Raw genomic sequence first — 18,552 nt, forward strand, 5'->3', positions numbered from 1 at the left:
GGTGGGTCTTCCTCATCTTAGCAAATGGCGCCACTGCCCAATTAGGCCAAAAACGTAAGAATCATCTTTGATAGTCATCATTTCCCTCACCTCACCCCATAGCTAATCCAATGGCATGTTCCTCTGGCCCTACCTCTAAAATATATTGAAAATCCTCTTTCCCATCTCCATTGCTCCCAGCTGACCCCAAGACTCGTCTTTTTCCCAGAGCCTCCGTGCACCTCTCCCTCCTTGTTATCTAGGCTCCTCCCAGCAGTCAGAGGGATCATCTGAAAGTATAAAGCAGATCACCATCTCTCTGCCTAAAACCCTAAAACATCTTCTGTTCAGAGTTAGAATAAAATCCAAATTGCTAACCCTGACCGCCAAGACTCTCCCTCAACTGGCCCCTCCCCAACTGGGTGACGGAATCCCCTTCTGCACTCCCACGCTTGCTCACTGTTTCAGCTCACTGGCGTTTTGCTTCCTCTCACGGTCCATGCTCATCCCCCCATCCCCACCCCCAGGCCTTTGCACTTGCTGCACCCTCTGCCCGGCACACCTTCTATCCAGTTTTGCCACGGCTGGCTTCTGCTATCATTCAGGGATCAGCTGTCAGAACTCATTCCTCTCACTGCACCCCACCTTCACTTTCCTTGCTTACTCTGCTCTCTGTCATTGGAGTCTCAGCTCCATGACATGTTGCAAAAACCTTGTGCCCGTCTTGTCCAGAGTGTCATTCCCAGAACCAGGCCTAGGGGTCTGGGGGAGCCAATAGTAATGCAGGGACATTCATGAGGTCTGACTGTGACCTTGCCTCTCTGCACCTGGGCCACTCAAGAGCCCAACTTGTGTGAGGAAACAGAGCGCAGTAATTTGTCCTGGATCAATTCAAATCTAGGTTCATCAGATTCCAAAGCCTTTGCTCTTAACCTCTGAGGACACTGCCTCTCCTTGTATTGGGAAGGGTCAGGCATGGCTGCTCACAGGTCCTGTCCCAGGAGGGTGCTCCTCATGGGCTGTTCGTGTCTGGGTGACTGAGAAGGTTGAGGATGGGGTTGGGAAATGTGTGGTTCCCTGAGATTCCTGGGAAATGCTCAATAATTAGCACCAAAGATCTACTGAAAACCCAGGTCACAGTTCTGACTTATATCTCAATACATAGACCAGGGATGCAGATGTATAAAAGGTAAGAATACTGTACACTGCAAAGCTTAATGCAAATTTATCATGTAGCCCCAATCCATTAAAACCTAAAACTTTTCTGAAAGGCTCTTTCTTGTTTTTCAATGTTTTCGTATACGTTTTAGTTAACAAATGTACCTTTTGATGGATAACAGGAAGTCCCTGAAGGCTGGACGCTTTGGCTGTAATTGTAGGTGCTTCCCTTGTTTCTCTCTGTATTCTCTGGACTGGCCACCTCCCCTCCTCCCTCCCCTCACTTTTATTTCTTTTAAATTCTAGCCCTGGAATGTTTATTCTCTTCTTTAATGTGCCTTTTTGGACTTCATATATCATGTAAGAAAACAGAATCAGCAATCATTTGGTAATTACCAAGGACTAATTAATGCTGAAATTAGCCATCTATTACAAGTGGTCTGCTCATTTTTCTACCTAACATCAATTTATTTACCTTATTCCCTTGCAGAGCCTTCTGTGAAGTCTGGGTTACCACTCTTCAGTGTGATCAACCACATGCAGCCTGGTGCTTTGTGTTTCTGAGATTTTACCACCCTCACTTCGAGATTTCTTAAGGGCCCTTGTCTAAAAGATGCCTCTGCACGAGATGTCCCCTCAGCATATCATTCGATACTCAGCTGGGCAGTGGTGCCAGAGCTGAGGGCCTTGTGAGGCCATTCCTCCGTGGGAGTCTCCGGCTGGGCACCTCACACACCAAGGTCCTCTTTCCACCTTTCGTGTGATGGACACTGCTCCTGTTGAGTCTTTTCAAAGGCTTTTGCCCTCTTAAAGAAGACAAGCCGAGAACAAGCAAGCCCATACTCAGACTCCAGTCTTGCCAGGGTGATGGGGTGGGCAGTGAGTGGATTTGCATTTGCTAAAGGAACAGCAGTGCTCTTGGAAGCCCCTCACGGTACCCCTCTTCCTCCTCCCTGTCAACAGCACACACTACTAAAAAAGCTCTCATTTCTGTAGAAAAACGTACAACTTTCAAACAGCTTTCTGTCTCCACGATTCCTGGTCCTTTCACAGAAACCAAGGAAGAGGTCTGATAGCCCTGAGAGCTGAGGGGTGAGGATGCCCCCCAAGGACCGGGTGCCCAGCTGCCTCTTCAGGCATCGCTCCCAGGCATGAAGCTGTCAGAATCAGCCCCATACCTCACATTTAGGAGCAAACCTTTTCCTTTGTGAATAAGATGACACTTTTAATTTCAAATTGCATGTTAGAAAAAATAATTCGAAGGATCACGCGGTAGAGCTAGGAATGCTGGCTTGTCTGCAGCTCCATCACTGAGCCAAGTCCCCCTACCTCATCGCTCGGAGCCTGAACGTCCCCATTTATAAAATGTCGGGAACTGGACCACATGCCTACACAGGCGGGGGCAGGACCACTTCTGGGACACGCAGCTGGGTATAAATCCTCGTCCAGCCTTTATTAGCTATGGCATAGTAAAATCCCGCCTCAATCTCTAAATTCCATTTTCTAGATTCTCTCATATTATGGGAAGCATGCAAGAGTCTTCCATGAAACCGATCTTTCTTCCCCCCAGAGAGAGGCGACACAGAGACCTCACAGCCTGCTGAAGAGTTAAGCTTGGGCTTCAGATCTGCTGGGCCTGAATCCTGGCTCTGCCACCCGAGGGCTGCTAACCTGGGGCAAGGTGCCAATCGCTCTGGATTTGTTTCCTGCTCACACACCTCCTAAAGCTTTAAGAGGTCAAAAGAGATAATACACAGACATACTTGGCACTCTACCTGTCACTGAGCACGCTTAGCTGTGATTAACAACATAGCCCTGTCTTCAGCTTCATCACCATTATCCTCTCCACTCTAATCCTCATGTTTTATAGAATGTACACCCTGGAATATTATGGAGCCACAAGAAAGAAGGAAATCCTGCCATAGGGACAACATGGATAGACACTGAGGCCACCATGCTAAATGACATAAGTCAGACAAAGAAAGACTAATACTATATATAATATCACTTATATGTGAAATCTATACAGACTCTAAGAAAGCCAAACGTGGTGTAGAACCAGAGAGTAGAATGGTGGTGACCAGGGGTTGGGGGTAGGGTGGGTGTGAGGGAATTAGGGAGATATGGTCAAAAGGTACAAAATTTTTTAAAAAGAATTACACAAATGTATCTGAATGACATTTTTGCCTTCTCCCACCTGTTCCAAAATGGCAAAAAGCTTTAATTTCCACTTTTCCCTCAACCCCACCTACAACCATTCTGACCTCATAAATTTAGTTAGGGAACAAGACACTTGGAAAGGTAGAGCGAAGCTAAGAATTTTTTGATGGAAAAAGACTGTGGGTCTGAACTTCTGAAGAGGGCTCAGGCCACCAGATCTCTTTCAAATGAGGAGAAAATGATCATTAACCCATCAAGGAGGGACAAGCTGAGCAGACAACCAAGAGAGACTCGTGTGGCGTTTCCATTCGACCTAACGATGACGGATTGGTTGAGAACCCAAACACAGAGGCCCTTCTTTATTTGCACAGCTGGAAAACACTCCCTTCACCGTGATTTTTGAAGGAGAATCAGGCAGTGCTTATTTAAAATCTTGGCACACTGAACATTAGAAAAGGTCATCATGGCTTTATGGAATATCTGGGCTAGTCAGCCCCTCTTTTCTGCTTCCCCAGTTCACTTGTTTATCCAATAGTATGAAAGCAGAGCTTTAAATTCCACAAACCATTCTACAGTGGCAATGATTGTTTTAATGTATTTAAAATGGTTTGCTGCTTTGCCTCATTAGGGCTGGCTCCCTCAAGATAGGACCTAGTTATGCATAAAATGAAGCAAACCAATGAGCTCCAGGCCTCTCTGGTTTTTGCTAGGAGATTGGACAAGGCAGAGAACTCCTGCCAGGGATATGAAAGTCCCCAGGAATCCATTTCTAGGGGACAGTGTCTGAGGTGCACTGGCTGAGAACTGTCTCCATGGCTACCAGACTTCCTAGCAAGAAGATCGGCACCGATAGTGGGTCCTCAGCCACCGACCTGGGGGAAAGGGTGGTGCTGGCCCTATGACTCCTGAGTCACTCTGGCCAGTCAGCCAGCAGCCTTCTCCTTGGGCTCCCTGGGCTCTCCCTGGGTCTGTTTTGGTCCCCGAATGCTAATGCTTCATTTCACTGAAGAACTTGGCTGACTCAGGGAGAAAATATGTAAGGGGGGCCCCCTCTGGACCTCATGTCACTTGAGATGAAAAATGTTATGCTGCCTCCATACTATAACAATCTGAGACTATAAACAATGATTTAATTAATGACCATAGAAGAATACTTGCTCACCGATGTTACGTGGCCTAAAACCCCATAACTGACGCAACGTAAAGCCAATGTTTATACGGGCACAGATGACTGGAACCTAACATTTGGATGGCAACTGTTACTTTGAAGAGTGGCAAACAATGACATTTTATTCCCAAGGCCCTTCAGAAAAGAAGCAGAGTAAGGAAGGCAGACCTCTTGAGAGAGACTTGCTTTGGCAGGGAAAGCAATGACTGGATTTGTACAGGAAGAGAAGGAGGATCACTGTGGAATCCAATGGCCTGGCCAGCTAAGCAGCTACTATTACCTCCTTGTTGCTGTACTCAGACCTTCTAAATCTAAAGGGCTGCATTCTATAGCCAGGCCCTGGAATACTCGGAGTTGACTAAATTGTCTTCAAAAGGATGCTTCAAAGATTCTTATAAACAATGACTAAAACTAAATTATGGTGTAATATTAGTTGATTAAGACAAGACTTCAATTTGAGTAATTTTCATCAGCTGGACACAGACAGTGGTAAAAACAAGAACCCATGACTAAAGGCATACTAGCTGATGGGAAGGATTGCAATCTGATGTGGCAGGAATAACAGCAACATTTTTAAAAATTTGAAAATGGAAAGGAACTCTTTCTTTTCAAGACCACAAAGTAAAGGAAAAAATGGGGAAAAGTGTAGCTCGCTCAAGGTTTTCAAATGTCAGCAAAGTTCCAAAACTTATTTCAACAATGGCCTCTTCACTCAGAGGAAATCTGGGATCCACACAGCCCCCATATGTTTATGTCTATGCTTCCCCTGTACTTCACCCTGAAGCATTATTCTGAGACATTATTCTGAGACAATGCATTATTCTGAGATGCATTATTCTGAGACAATCTGAATTGCTGATACCTTTTAGTGAGGCAAGCCAGCCAATAAACTAAAATAATTGTAAAATGTGTTATGTTAGCCCTTCAAGGAAATGTTAAAACCTCCCATGCAGTTCTCTACTTTTTAGATGAGGGAATTGACACTAGCTTAAAAGATGGTTCCAAGTGGAAGCAGATAATTCAAGACAATGTCAAGCAAAGGGAAGGGTGAGCAATGTTCATTTGCTTGGCCACGTACCTTTTCACTACTCACTTGCCACGCCCACCCAACCACAGTGCTGAGACCCCGCCAGAATGCATCTGTTTTTCTCCATGGGTTTACCTCTCTACCCACACCCAATTCAGCAGCAGGGAGTCCTAGCCCAAGCTGGAGGGTCATAATCTTTTCTGGGGGAAGGAAGGGACTTGAAATCGAATTTAAAGTACTGATCAGTCTCAAGTGGAGAAGATATAAACTCTTCTTTCTCATATCATGTCTTGCCCACAATGTGTTGTGTGGACAGATGAGTATGCATGGCACAGGTGGTCATTTCTAGATTGCACCATTGCCGGGGGGGGTCTGTCTACAGAGAGGAAGAATGCCAAAGAGTGTAGAAAAAAACCAAGGAGGAAAAGAACTAAAACTCAGCTCCTGGGTTCCTCATGAGACATGAGTTTCCCTTCCCACTCTGGGCTCTGAGTCACCCTTTTCCTCTCCAAAACACTCCTCTTTTTAATTTCAGAGAGCATCTTTGCTTGCTTGCAACTAAAATAACTTTTTCTTAAGAGCTGGGACGTGCAAACTCTTCACAGAATCCTCTTTCCTCCACTGAGGCACAAATGCTGGAACTTTTTAAAATAAAGGATGGCTTGGGGCGCCTGGGTGGCTCGTCGTTAAGCGTCTGCCTTTGGCTCAGGTCATGATCCCAGGGTCCTGGGATCGAGCCCCGCATCGGGCTCCCTGCTCAGCGGGAAGCCTGCTTCTCCCTCTCCCACTCCCCCTGCTTGTGTTCCCTCTCTCGCTGTGTCTCTCTCTGTCAAATAAATAAATAAAGTCTTTTATAAAAAAAATAAAATAAAATAAAATAAAGGCTGGCTTAGGAGACAATATTAAAAAAAGACCACCTAAATCCATCAAGACCAGTTTACCATGCAATAGGACATGGTCTTCCTTTATAAGTGTTTGTAGCCAATTTACTCATTTTTCAAACATTCTGAGTAAGACAGGAGGCTGGGCTCTCCCCGAGTGCTCATGATGAAATCAGAGTTAAAGGCTGTTCTCATGGAGCATGTAGCCTCTGAGGGAAAAGAAGACATGCCTACAGATCAAAATGGCACCAGGAAATAATGGGGCACTTATGTGGCAGGCACTGCGCTACCAGTTTGACCTGCACAGCCTCATTTCCAGCTCACAACAGGTGGGGCAGGTGTCATCACTACCCCTGTTCTGTATGTGACACAATTCAGACCCAGATAGGTTTGGTAACTTGCACATGGGTGCTGGATGGTGGAGGCTGGTTTTGAACTCAAGGAGTCTGGGTTAAGACTCCAGTAGTCTGGACTCTACCACCTATTTGCCACCTATGCTTTGCCTTCTTGGTCCTGTGTAGCATGAAAGGAAGGAAGCCCTTCATAAACTAGAGGGCCCTGTTCCTTCCCTCCCTCTGCCTTCCCCAAAGCATTGTTTCTGACATACAACAGGGGATTATTAATCAAGAGACTTCAGAATATAGAAAAGACAACAATTATTGAGTGCTTACCGTGTCCCAGCATTGAACCAGGCACCTAATATACACCATTTCACTAATCTTCATATTTGGTAGGAATCAAAGGAAGAACTATTATCAACATCCTGATTTCAAAGATTAGAACATTGAGGCAGTTTAAAGTTAACGAATTTAATCAGTTAAGTAGGCTAAGTTATGCTATGGGGACATATCAAACTGGAAATCTTAGTGGCTTCACACAAAGGGTTACTGATTACACATGTATATCCAGTGTGGGCTGGCTGGGGGAGTAGAAGGGCACCAGTCCCTGGTGGTCACTCAGGGAACCAGGCTGATGAAGTCATTTCATGACTATTCCATCTGGAACACGGAGTTTTTAGAGTTCACAGGAGCAGGAGAACAGAGTATGGACACTATCGTAGCAGCTCCGAAGTGCTTTGGCCCAGAAATGACCCAGCTCGGTTTTGCTCACAGCCTATGGGCCAGAACCCAACCTGAGGCCCCACCTAACTGCAAGGAGAATGGAGAGTGAGCACATGGATATTGGATGTGCAGTAAATCGCTCTGCCATAGGAGTTCTGCCAAGCTCACCCAGCTACTATGCAGCACTGCAGAGGTATAACCACTCCACTTGATGATGTCCTCAAAATCCGTAAGCATATTTCAGGAGAAGTTGTTCCAAGTCTATCAAACACTTAGAAACAACCAAACCTTATCTTAGAACTCACAGCCTTGTCTTAGAACTTTCTACTTTCTCTTGACTCTCCCAACTATGGCGCACCCAAGGGGAAGTGACTCGGAGTCGAGCACATGGGGGTGGGGGAACCTACCTTTGTTGGCACAAGCCATCCACTTGAGATTGTCTGCAAAAGCAGCCTCTCGCCCAATGAGGTAGGTGAAGATGCGGACCTGGGAGGAAGAGGAGAACAGGCATCAGCGATACGTACCTTTCACCGCGCTGCCCAGACCACATGCGTGGCTCCCGCACATGTGTTTTACCTCTTTAATGCCCCAGAGGCTTCCCATCTGTAGGAACATATTTAAGACATTTGAAGTACAGGCAGCTAGAAATATATTCAAAACTGGAGCCTTTGATCTTTTAAACCATATGGCGCTGGAGGTGGGTGTGTTTCGGTGTGCAACTCATGACAGAGGGGAGCAATGTGAAACAGGAAGCAGGCGGCCACGCGGGCCCGGGGTTTGCTGCACACATATGGACAAGGATCATCTCGGCCTGGACCAAATCCGCAACCATTTTCCTCATCCACACAGGAAACGCAGTGTGCTCTTCTTGGGAATACAAACGCCACCAAAAGACCCTCAACGTTTCCCCCCCGTGTGAGGACAGGTTGCAGACCCTCTTACCATCTGTGGTGTCTGGTGTGATTTTAGGAGGTAATTAACTGGGACCAGAGGCATGGCCTGTAGCCGGGAGACCGATGGGGACTCTTTCTAGCCTTCTTAAGCTTTTGGCTCCCAAAGAGCAGATAGCACGTGTAAAACCCTGGCTCTCTCATTTTCTATTGCTTTCTCAACTCTCTCTCATGAGGCCAGAATCCTTTGAAATAGAGCACCACCCCTCTCCCAAAGTAGTACTTGAGGGTTAGATGGAAGAAAGGTAGGGGATTAAAAGGGTTACAGCCCTCGAATTCAAATTTAAAACAGGACATGGGTCAACAGTACCCAGTCCAAACGAAACTCTTCTGGCAGTCCAAGCACAGCCCTCTGGCCACCTCCTTGTGGCCAAGTTAAAGGAAGACATGCCATTAGATGAAGATGCTGGGCATGTGGCCCCAAAGGCTTTTTACCAGCTGATGTCCCCTCAGCCCATCGAGACTGGCTCAGGCACCCCACTGCTCCTCCAGCGCCTTTATTATAGTTGTCGCTAACTAGTATCTCCTGTGGTTCCTTCTGTGAGGTTGATCTCCACTAGACTGTCCACCTGATGCAGGGAAAAAAGGAATGTCTCTGTTTCCCTGGCTGTGTCCTGATGGAGCACAGTACTTGGAACACTAAAATGCAATACATGAATGGGTAAAAACATATGAATGCTCCTAGCTGAGTATAAAAATGCAGATTTTGCTTTAATTAATAAATGAATTAACTAATATTTTTAAAAGTAGGCTCCACACCCAACGTGGGGCTTGAACTCACAACCCCAAGATCAAGAGTCGTGTGCTCTACTGACTGAGCCGGCCAGGCACCCTCAGATTTTGTTTTAATTATAAATATTCTCCTATCTGGGCATCATAACTTAAGGGCTAGTTTGGAAAGAAATGTTGAAATACACGTTGTCATTATGTCGCCTCGGCCAGTCCTCACTTATGTGCACCAAAGCAGCCCTTCCATCCATCACAGCTCCTAGGGGACTTCCTGGGTCGGTGAGCAGGCAAAGAGAGCTTTGCCTCTCTTCATTCCCCTCACTCTTTTCCACACTATTCCCAATGGAGTCACACTGACAGAGAAAGGATATGTTATTTATTTATTTATTGTTATTATTTTTTTTTAATTGGGAGATTCTGGCTTCTCTTAGGGAAAAAAAGAGAAGAGGCAGCCTTATATGGCCAAAAGTAGTTATTATTGACCTCCCCCCCTACAAAAAGTCACTTCCCTGTTCACTTTTCCTGCCTGGCCACTGTTGGCATTTAGCTGAAGATGTCTGATTTAGGGGGAAACTGAGATCCAGTTAAGTAAAATGATTTGCTTAATTTCATCAAGTCCCAATTTAATGGGAAAGGTCTTCAGAGACCTCAGGATAACACGGGGCCTCCTCGCAATCTCTTGAAGATGCTGGGTCTGTCCATTTAGAAAACCCCAACCAGCCCCATGGCCCAGAGCCTGTACCCATAGGAGCCAGCAATGGAATCCAGTCTTTTGAGACCCAGACCCATGCTTTTTTCATAAATCCTCATCTTTCTTTCAAATTTAAGCTATTTAAAGGGAAAACACTAAGCTGATCAAAACTTGTATCCCCACTGGCTCTTAACAAAGCAGAAGGCTTAAAGGATAGCTATTAGGAAGTGAAGCCAGAAGTCTACCTTTGTGGGCAAAGAGGAAAAGATCTGGCACAGAGCAGCCCAGCTGTTTTCAAGTAAAGATACCTACACATACCAAACCTCCTCTGCTGTCCAGATGAAGAACCTCAGGATAAACTGAGTTCTCTCTCAGCAGCATAGTTAAAACTCCAGAACAGTGCTGTGAATCATTGGCATAACATCTATAATTCCTCACTTAAAAAGATGGCAACCCATTTGGAAAACCAGGAGGATTGTGCCAAACTTCAGACCAGACATGATTGCGTAAGAATAACTGTGCTAACAATAACTACAATAATGGAAACCAGTATCACAGTACCCACGCCCTCACCACGCTCCTACACCACTGCCCTAGCTCCTACAGTCAGCACCATCCCCTGAGTCAGGTGCATGCTAAGAGATTTACAGGCATTATATTTATTTTGTTGGTTTGTATTTTATTTTATTTTTTATGAGAGAAAATCAGAATCATGTTCAATATCTCCATTTATGTGGCGCCCTTGGCTCCCAGTGGACTGGCCTCCTTATCTGAGTAGAAACGGCAGGGGAATGACTTGTCACATCTCTGCCTATAAAATAAACATCATCAAATGATACTCTGTTCACGCCCTGGATTTCTCACAGTGATGCCTTTCAACTGGCAACAAAAGAGATGGGATTTTACTCCAAAATAAATATTTTGGAGAGCAATTTAACAATATCCATAGCATTTTATTTTTGTAATTTTTTCAGGCCCAGTAATTCTACCTCTAGGCACTTATCTTATAACCAAGATACCAAATAAAATGCCTGTAGGGGCCGAGTGGGTATCAAAGATGACAGGAAGTGGTAGGCATATGGAAAAACTATAGAGTTGCACGTCTTCTTAAAACCCTATAATTTCATTTTATACATTTTCACAAATAAACAGAAATGACAAAGGTATAAGAATGTTCACATTCATGATTTGTAATAGTCAAAAACTGTTACAGCTTAAATGTCTCTTGATAGCTGATTGGCTAAAAAGGTTATAGTGTATTCAGGGAGTGGAACACCATATAGCTATATACTCATGTGGAGAGGCATCCATTATAAATCAGTAAGGGGGAAAAAAGCCAGTTGTAGGATATTGGATAGCAAAGAATCCTATTTTTCTTCAAGGGGATTTATATCTTTTACTTCACAAATGTCTATATACCACTTGAGTGTTTTTACAAGTGAACAAGTATTGCTTTAATAATTAAAGATCATTTTTTTATTTTATTTATTTTAAGATTTTATTTATTTATCTGACAGAGAGATAGAGAAAGAGCACAAGTAGGCAGAGCAGCAGAGGGAGAGGGAGAAGCAGGCTCCCCGCTGAGCAGGAAGCCCAATGCAGGGCTCGATCCCAGGACCCTGGGATCATGACCTGAGCCAAAGGCAGACGCTTAACTGACTGAGCCACTCAGGCGCCCCTTAAAGATCATTTTAAATGAGAAGAAAGTAATCACACTGCAACCTTCTCAACCATTCTATAAGGATCTAGGAAGACTCAACATAGCAGTGAAAATGTAGCCCCAGTAGAGACAATATGTGGACCTTATGACCGAGCCCTGCATCTTCCTGGGTGGGCTGCCATACTCCACTGCTCAATTAACTGAGTGCAAAACCTTTAGGAGTAACATAATCAAATTGCTCCTCATTTCTATCATTAGCAGATTCTGTAACCTGATAGATTTTATTTCCAACAATTGGAGATTTCTTCCCCAAGAAGCACCATTACAGAAATATTCACAAGTCTGCCTTGAGCTCAACTACTTTTCAGATCAGAGGTGGTTCTGAAACTAAGTTCACAGCACAGAATATCAAGGGACAGAACCATGGCACAGTTCAGACCACAGCAGGAACAGGACACACCAAAGCTCCCCAGAAAGCCAGGCCTTTGTGCTCATCCTCTGTAGGCATGAAGGCACCTCTTTTGTTAATGCAGCATAAAGGCAGGGGGGAAAAAATGTCTGCATAAACCTATTAGTTCATTTTGATCTCCCATTTAACTTTGTATGGTCTTTAAATGTTCTATAAACCCAATTAAGCTTAATAAAATGTTAGAATGTGGACATTTCAAAGTTCAAAGTCACTTAATTTAATCTGATTAGTATAAAATTTCCCAAGTGAAACAAACAAAAAAACTCAATCCAGTTTTTCCAAAAAAAACAAATTATGCTCTGACTCATGTAGATGCAATTCCCACCAGAAATTTGAGGGGCACCATTTCTCTCAACTTGGGTGACTATAGATAGTTTGAGCTTATAATAATGAACCAAATCTCTTCTTTCTATAGCCATTAAAATAGAGCAAGAAGAGTGCCTGCCAATAGAGCTATCATGGACACACTGCACGGCCAGAAAACAGGCTGCCACCCCCCACACACGTCCTCTTGGTAATGAATGGAGTATCACCAATGACCATGCTTTTGAGACAGTCCAAGAGTAGCAGGTCATCATCCATCTGTCATAAGTAGCTTCTGAGCACCTACTATGAACCAGGGATCATTCTTGGTGTTGGGGATAAAATGGATAAACAAAACAAACTCTCTGTCTTCAGGGAGTTTACATTTTCAAGAGAATGAAACAGATAATAAATGGCAAATTTGTATCTAACATTTATTTGTTGGATTTAATGCTTATGAAGAAAATAAAGCAGGGTAAGGCAATGGAGAGTGATGAAAGCTGCTATTTTAGGAAGAGAGGAAGGGACGCCCTCCCTGATAAGGTGACATGTGATCAGGAACCTGGACAAAATGGGTGGGGGAGGGAGAACAAGAAACATGGCTATTGGGGAAGAATGTTCCAGGTGAAGGGAACAGAAGGTACAAAATCCTTGAGATAGGCATGCTCAAGGGATATTGAAGAAACCAGTAGAAATGGAGTGGAGTCAACCAGGAAAAGTCACAGAGAATGAATGTGGACAGACAATAAGGTCCTTGCAACCACTGTTAGAGAATAGAACCACAGAAGAGACTGCATAGAAGCCTGACATGAGCTACACATGATCTTGTAAAAGAGTAAATCTGTCTACAATGTGGAGAACAAGTCATGCTCAACTTGGCTGCCCATTTGATTTTCCTGTGATGTTCTTATAATTCTGAATGCCCAGGTGTCATCCAACTATAAATAAATCAGATCCTTGGGAGCAGAGGGTCTTTCAATCACCCTTGGTTCTAATGTACAACCAAGTTTGAGAACTACAGACAGAGGGAGACAGGGTAGGAGGCCACTGACATGTTCCAGGTGAGAGATGACAGTGGCTCTGGCCAGGGTGGGGAGAGTTCTTAGACTTCACCAGACATCAGAATCACTAGGGACCTTGAATCCCACATTACTCTAACACCCACCCTCCAGAGACTTAGACTAAGTAGGCCACATATCTACATTTTTATGAACCACCCATGGTGGGTCTGACAATAGGTAGACTGATGCCAACACTTTTAAAAAAACACTGAGAAGATGAGGCCCAAACGCAAGTGGAACCAGGAATTAAGAAATCACTGGAGTCATTTCAAACAAATGTGTTTCTGTAGATTGCTAAGGACTGAGGCAAAACTTCCAGGAGTTTATAATCCTGTATGTGCTTAAAAAAATAGAGGATATGGATCCAGAGGGCATTTTTTTTAAAAGTTTGTGTCATTCCAATTAGGCAGGAACATCAGACACCAACCAGACTGGGCAAACAGGATCTGCCATCTGCACTTCCTTTCCCCCCCAAGAAAGGGCCGATCTGTACCCACATGTCTGTAGCTAGAGCTGAGTCTTCACACCCAAAGCTGCTCCTTGAAATGACAATAACTCCACTCTTGCTCCCACATACAGAGCAAAGGGCTGAGGACAGAACACTTAGAAGCCTCCAAATACATAGTCTTTATATTTATTTAAAAAAAAAGAAGACAATCTTTCATCTTAAAATAACATTTAACTATAAATCTAGTACTTCTACCTTATAAAACATGCAATTTATATGGATTATATGTATAAATGGCACTTGCTGAAAGAATCGTCCAGTACCTCTGAGTGCCCACATCCATGGGTTCCAAATTTTCATTCAGCCAAGTGGCAGCCTCTGCAAATAAGCATGTGGACTCACCTTCACGTCCTTCCACCTGCTCATGCCCCCTCAGACTCACTGCCCAACTCAATTATTCCCTAAAACACCTCCAGGATTTCTCAAAAATGGTGTGCAACTTGACCTTTAGAAAGAAGTGTCCTGATGTCTTTATGTCTTAAAGGTCAATTTACTATTACTGAATATGTCCTTAATCTGTTTCTTCACAAAATATATTCCTAACCTACTTCTCTTATTTACTCATTTCAATGAATTCTGGTGTAGAGAAGCACCTCTGAATAAAAACTTTAAACTCCAAGCGGAAGATGAGGGCTGGAACTTGATTACTCCCCAAATGCTTCATAAATCACTGCCAATCATATCTTCACGAAAGCACTGCAAGGGTAGAGGTAGCCCCAGAGAAGGTTGATGCCAATGGAAATAGTTACATTGAGCAGGCTGCTTTAATCTAGAAGCCATCATGCTCATAATAAAAGAAGAAACAACCTTATCCAAAGGATGAGGAGAGGCACATAAGGGAACACTTCCCTGAGCAGCAATAAGATGGGACAAATTGAATTTCAAAAGTAATAAAATTTCAACAAATGAATATCATAGATCATTATGATAAATGGACTGTCATTTGTGGGATGCTCTACGAATCTGTATAATCTCTTTCCTCTCAAGCACAGTGCCTCATACCTCATGTGTGGTATTGAAAATACCCCAATTCAGAAAAAATGCCATTTGTGATCTTCTGAGCAGGAAGATGCAAGTCCAGTCTGATGGCCATGTGTTTTGTCAAGGTGAAGGAGAAGGTGTCTCTGAGTTGTCCAGAGACTGTGAACTGAGTTGGCATGGGAGAACACAGGATATGACACATTGCTTCACGGAGCAGTAAGGAGTCAAGCGACAAACATCCTCAAAGGTGGTGACACAATTCATTCGACTATCCAGTCCCATGGACTTAATTCAGGAGGCAAAGGCATGGTATTAACTATGTCTTTTTATGTTCTGTATTTTTGATGCTCTGATACCTGGGGGCTTGCTGCCTTGAAGGAATAACCCCTCCCAGGGTTAGCTAATTCCTGCAGGTTACAAATGACTTGCCTGCAGGTGCATCTCTGAATGCAAATAAACCAATGCAGACCCCTTCTTTTTATCAGGTGTTCACATTCTCGACCTTTATCCACCTGCCATAATCACTCCATGGCCCGGTACCAGACAATGAGGGACAGCTCCTATGCCCCAAAGCCCACTGATATTATTCAATCCTAAGCCTGCTTACCCTGCTTTGCCTTTTTCTTCCCATGGAAACCACAACAAGGCTTCCGCCCTCCAGTTCCCTCTCCCTCTCTCTCTTTGCCCACTCACCTTGCCTTTGTCCTTGCCCTTGGTGCAGCTCCATGTGGTACGGCATGCCCCTTGCTCCTAGGGGACTACCAGTATAATAAACTTCCTTCATATCAGGCATTTCTATGTCTGTGTGCCTTACCATGTCTGATTCAAATAAATACTGAGTACCCTCAAAATAGCTGGGAATCAGGAAACCTGGGCTCCAGGCGGGTCCAACTCCACACTTACTGGCTTGGTGACCTTGAGCAAGTTAGTTAAACCCTCAGACAGTACTTTCCTTATGTGTGGGTAATATGTGGATCATCCACCCACTGCCTGTGATCGATAGCAAACCCGATAATGGATACAAGGACAGGTAAGAAGCGGTGAATTCCAGGCAGAGAGTCGCATCCAAGTGTATTTGAGACAATTTGCTGCAGTAAAACTCAAAATGTGAGCTGAGGAAAGTCAAATCTCCCATCCACAGACACCCCCTCAACCCTGTCCAGAGGTCTGGTTAAAGAGGAAATGGACTGTTGTGGGTGAAGAAGAGGATCCTTCCTAGGGGACGGTTTTGAGGAGTCATCACTGATATCTGCCGTTACCAAGGATAATGGGATTGATAGTCCCTAACACTAGAATTAGAGCGATGACAACTTCTATTAACCTTGGCAGAGTTATAAGATCCATTGAGACTTTGGCAAAAGCTGTGGACTTTCCCCCTACAAAAAATGCCCAAGGCTGTACATTCATGATTTCAGATAAGATTCATGAGATGTAGGGCATCTCCTCCACCAAAGACTGAGATTCCCGAGGCACCTCTGGATCCCAGGTTAGGAACCTCTGTTTTATATACTTCTTGTATTCTGCACTTGGAATTCCTCAAAAGCAAACTGTATTCTTTGGACAATCAAAATGGGCTGTTCAATGGCAGGGATGTCCACTATCACCACTGCTATTCAACATAGTACTAGAAATCCTAGCCTCAGCAATCAGACAACAAAAAGAAATAAAAGGCATCCGAATCCACAAAGAAGAAGTCAAACTCTCACTCTTTGCAGATGATATGATACTTTATGTGGAAAACCCAAAAGACTCCACCCCAAAACTGCTAGAACTCATACAGGAATTCAGTAAAGTGGCAGGATATAAAATCAGTGCACAGAAGTCAGTGGCATTTCTATACACCAACAACAAGATAGAAGAAAGAGAAATTAAGGAGTCGATCCCATTTACAGTTGCACCCAAAATCATAAGATACCTAGGAATAAACCTAACCAAAGAGGCAAAGGATCTGTACTCAGAAAACTATAAAATACTCATGATAGAAATTGAGGAAGACTCAAAGAAATGGAAAAACATTCCACGCTCATGGATTGGAAGAACAAATATTGTGAAAATGTCTATGCTCCCTAGAGCAATCTACACATTTAATACAATCCCTATCAAAATACCATTAACTTTTTTCAAAGAAATGGAACAAATAATCCTAAAATTTATATGGAACAAGAAAAGACCCTGAATAACCAGAGGAATGTTGAAAAAGAAAAGCAAAGCTGGTGGCATCACAATTCCGGACTTCCAGCTCTATTACAAAGCTGTCATCATCAAGACAGTATGGTACTGGCACAAAAGCAGACACATAGATCAATGGAACAGAATAGAGAGCCCAGAAATGGACCCTCAACTATATGGTCAACTAATCTTTGACAAAGCAGGAAAGAATGTCCAATGGAAAAAAGACAGTCTCTTCAACAAATGGTGTTGGGAAAATTGGATAGCCACATGCAGAAGAATGAAACTGGACCATTTCCTTACACCACACACAAAAATAGACTCAAATGGATGAAAGACCTAAATGTGAGACAGGAATCCATCAAAATCCTTGAGGAGAACACAGGCAGCAACTTCTTCAACCTCAGCCGCAGCTACTTCTTCCTAGAAACATCGCCAAAGGCAAGGGAAGCAAGGGCAAAAATGAACTATTGGGACTTCATCAAGATAAAAAGCTTTTGCACAGCAAAGGAAACAGTCAACAAAACCAAGAGACAAGTGACAGAATGGGAGAAGATATTTGCAAATGACTTATCACATAAAGGGCTAGTATCCAAAATCTATAAAGAACTTAAACTCAACACCCAGAGAACAAATAATCCAATCAAGAAATGGGCAGAAGACATGAATAGACATTTCTGCAAAGAAGACATCCAAATGGCCAACAGACACATGAAAAAGTGCTCAACATCCCTCGGCATCAGGGAAATCCAAATCAAAACCTCAATGAGATACCACCTCACACCAGTCAGAATGGCTAAAATTAACAAGTCAGGAGACGACAGATGTTGGCGAGGACGCGGAGAAAGGGGAACCCTCCTACACTGTTGGCAGGAATGCAAGCTGGTGCAGCCACTCTGGAAAACAGTATGGAGGTTCCTCAAAAAGTTGAAAATAGAGCTACCTTACAACCCAGCAATTGCACTACTGGGCATTTACCCCAAAGATACAAATGTAGTGGTCTGAAGGGGCAGCTGCACCCCATAGCAGCAATGTCCACAATAGCCAAACTATGGAAAGAGCCCAGATGCCTATCCACAGATCAATGGATAAAGAAGATGTGGTGTATATATATACAATGGAATATTATGCAGCCATCAAAAAGATGAAATCTTGCCATTTGCAATGACGTGGATGGAACTAGAGGGTATTAAGCTAAGCAAAATAAGTCAATCAGAGAAAGACAATTATCATATAATTTCACTGATATGAGGAAATTGAGAAACAAGACAGAGGAATCATAGGGGAAGGGAGAGATAAATGAAACAAGACAAAACCAGAGAGGGAGACAAACAATAAGAGACTCTTAATCTCCAGAAACAAACTGAGGATTGCTGGAGTGGAGGGGGGTGGGAGGGATAGGGTGGCTGGGTGATGGACATTGGGGAGGGTATGTGCTATGGTGAGAGTTGTGAATACTGTAAGACTGATGAATCACAGACCTGTACCCCAAAACAAATAATACATTACATGTTATTAAAAAAATGGGCTGTTCATCTTCAGTGCTTGCCAAATTGAGAGAAGTTCATTTGTTCATTTATATGCCCATTTTCCAATG

At 43.7% G+C, this 18,552-nt stretch overlaps 1 protein-coding gene across 6 annotated transcripts in view; it reads right to left on the bottom strand.

Moving 5' to 3' along the window:
• The window catches only part of CACNA2D3 (calcium voltage-gated channel auxiliary subunit alpha2delta 3), an 852,366-nt gene that overhangs the window by 301,707 nt on the left and 532,107 nt on the right, over positions 1 to 18,552 (bottom strand). For all 6 annotated transcript variants that reach the window (XR_013449537.1, XR_013449535.1, XR_013449536.1 and 3 more), the window contains one exon: positions 7,842 to 7,920. Coding sequence is in view for 1 of the 6 variants with exons in the window: in XM_078076955.1 (XP_077933081.1) it covers positions 7,842 to 7,920 (79 nt within the window). In the remaining 5 variants the exon portion in view is untranslated. The remainder of the gene's footprint in view (positions 1 to 7,841; positions 7,921 to 18,552) is intronic.

The sequence above is a fragment of the Halichoerus grypus genome, chromosome 1 (assembly GCF_964656455.1).
Source record: "Halichoerus grypus chromosome 1, mHalGry1.hap1.1, whole genome shotgun sequence".
Classification (NCBI taxonomy): Eukaryota; Metazoa; Chordata; class Mammalia; order Carnivora; family Phocidae; genus Halichoerus; species Halichoerus grypus.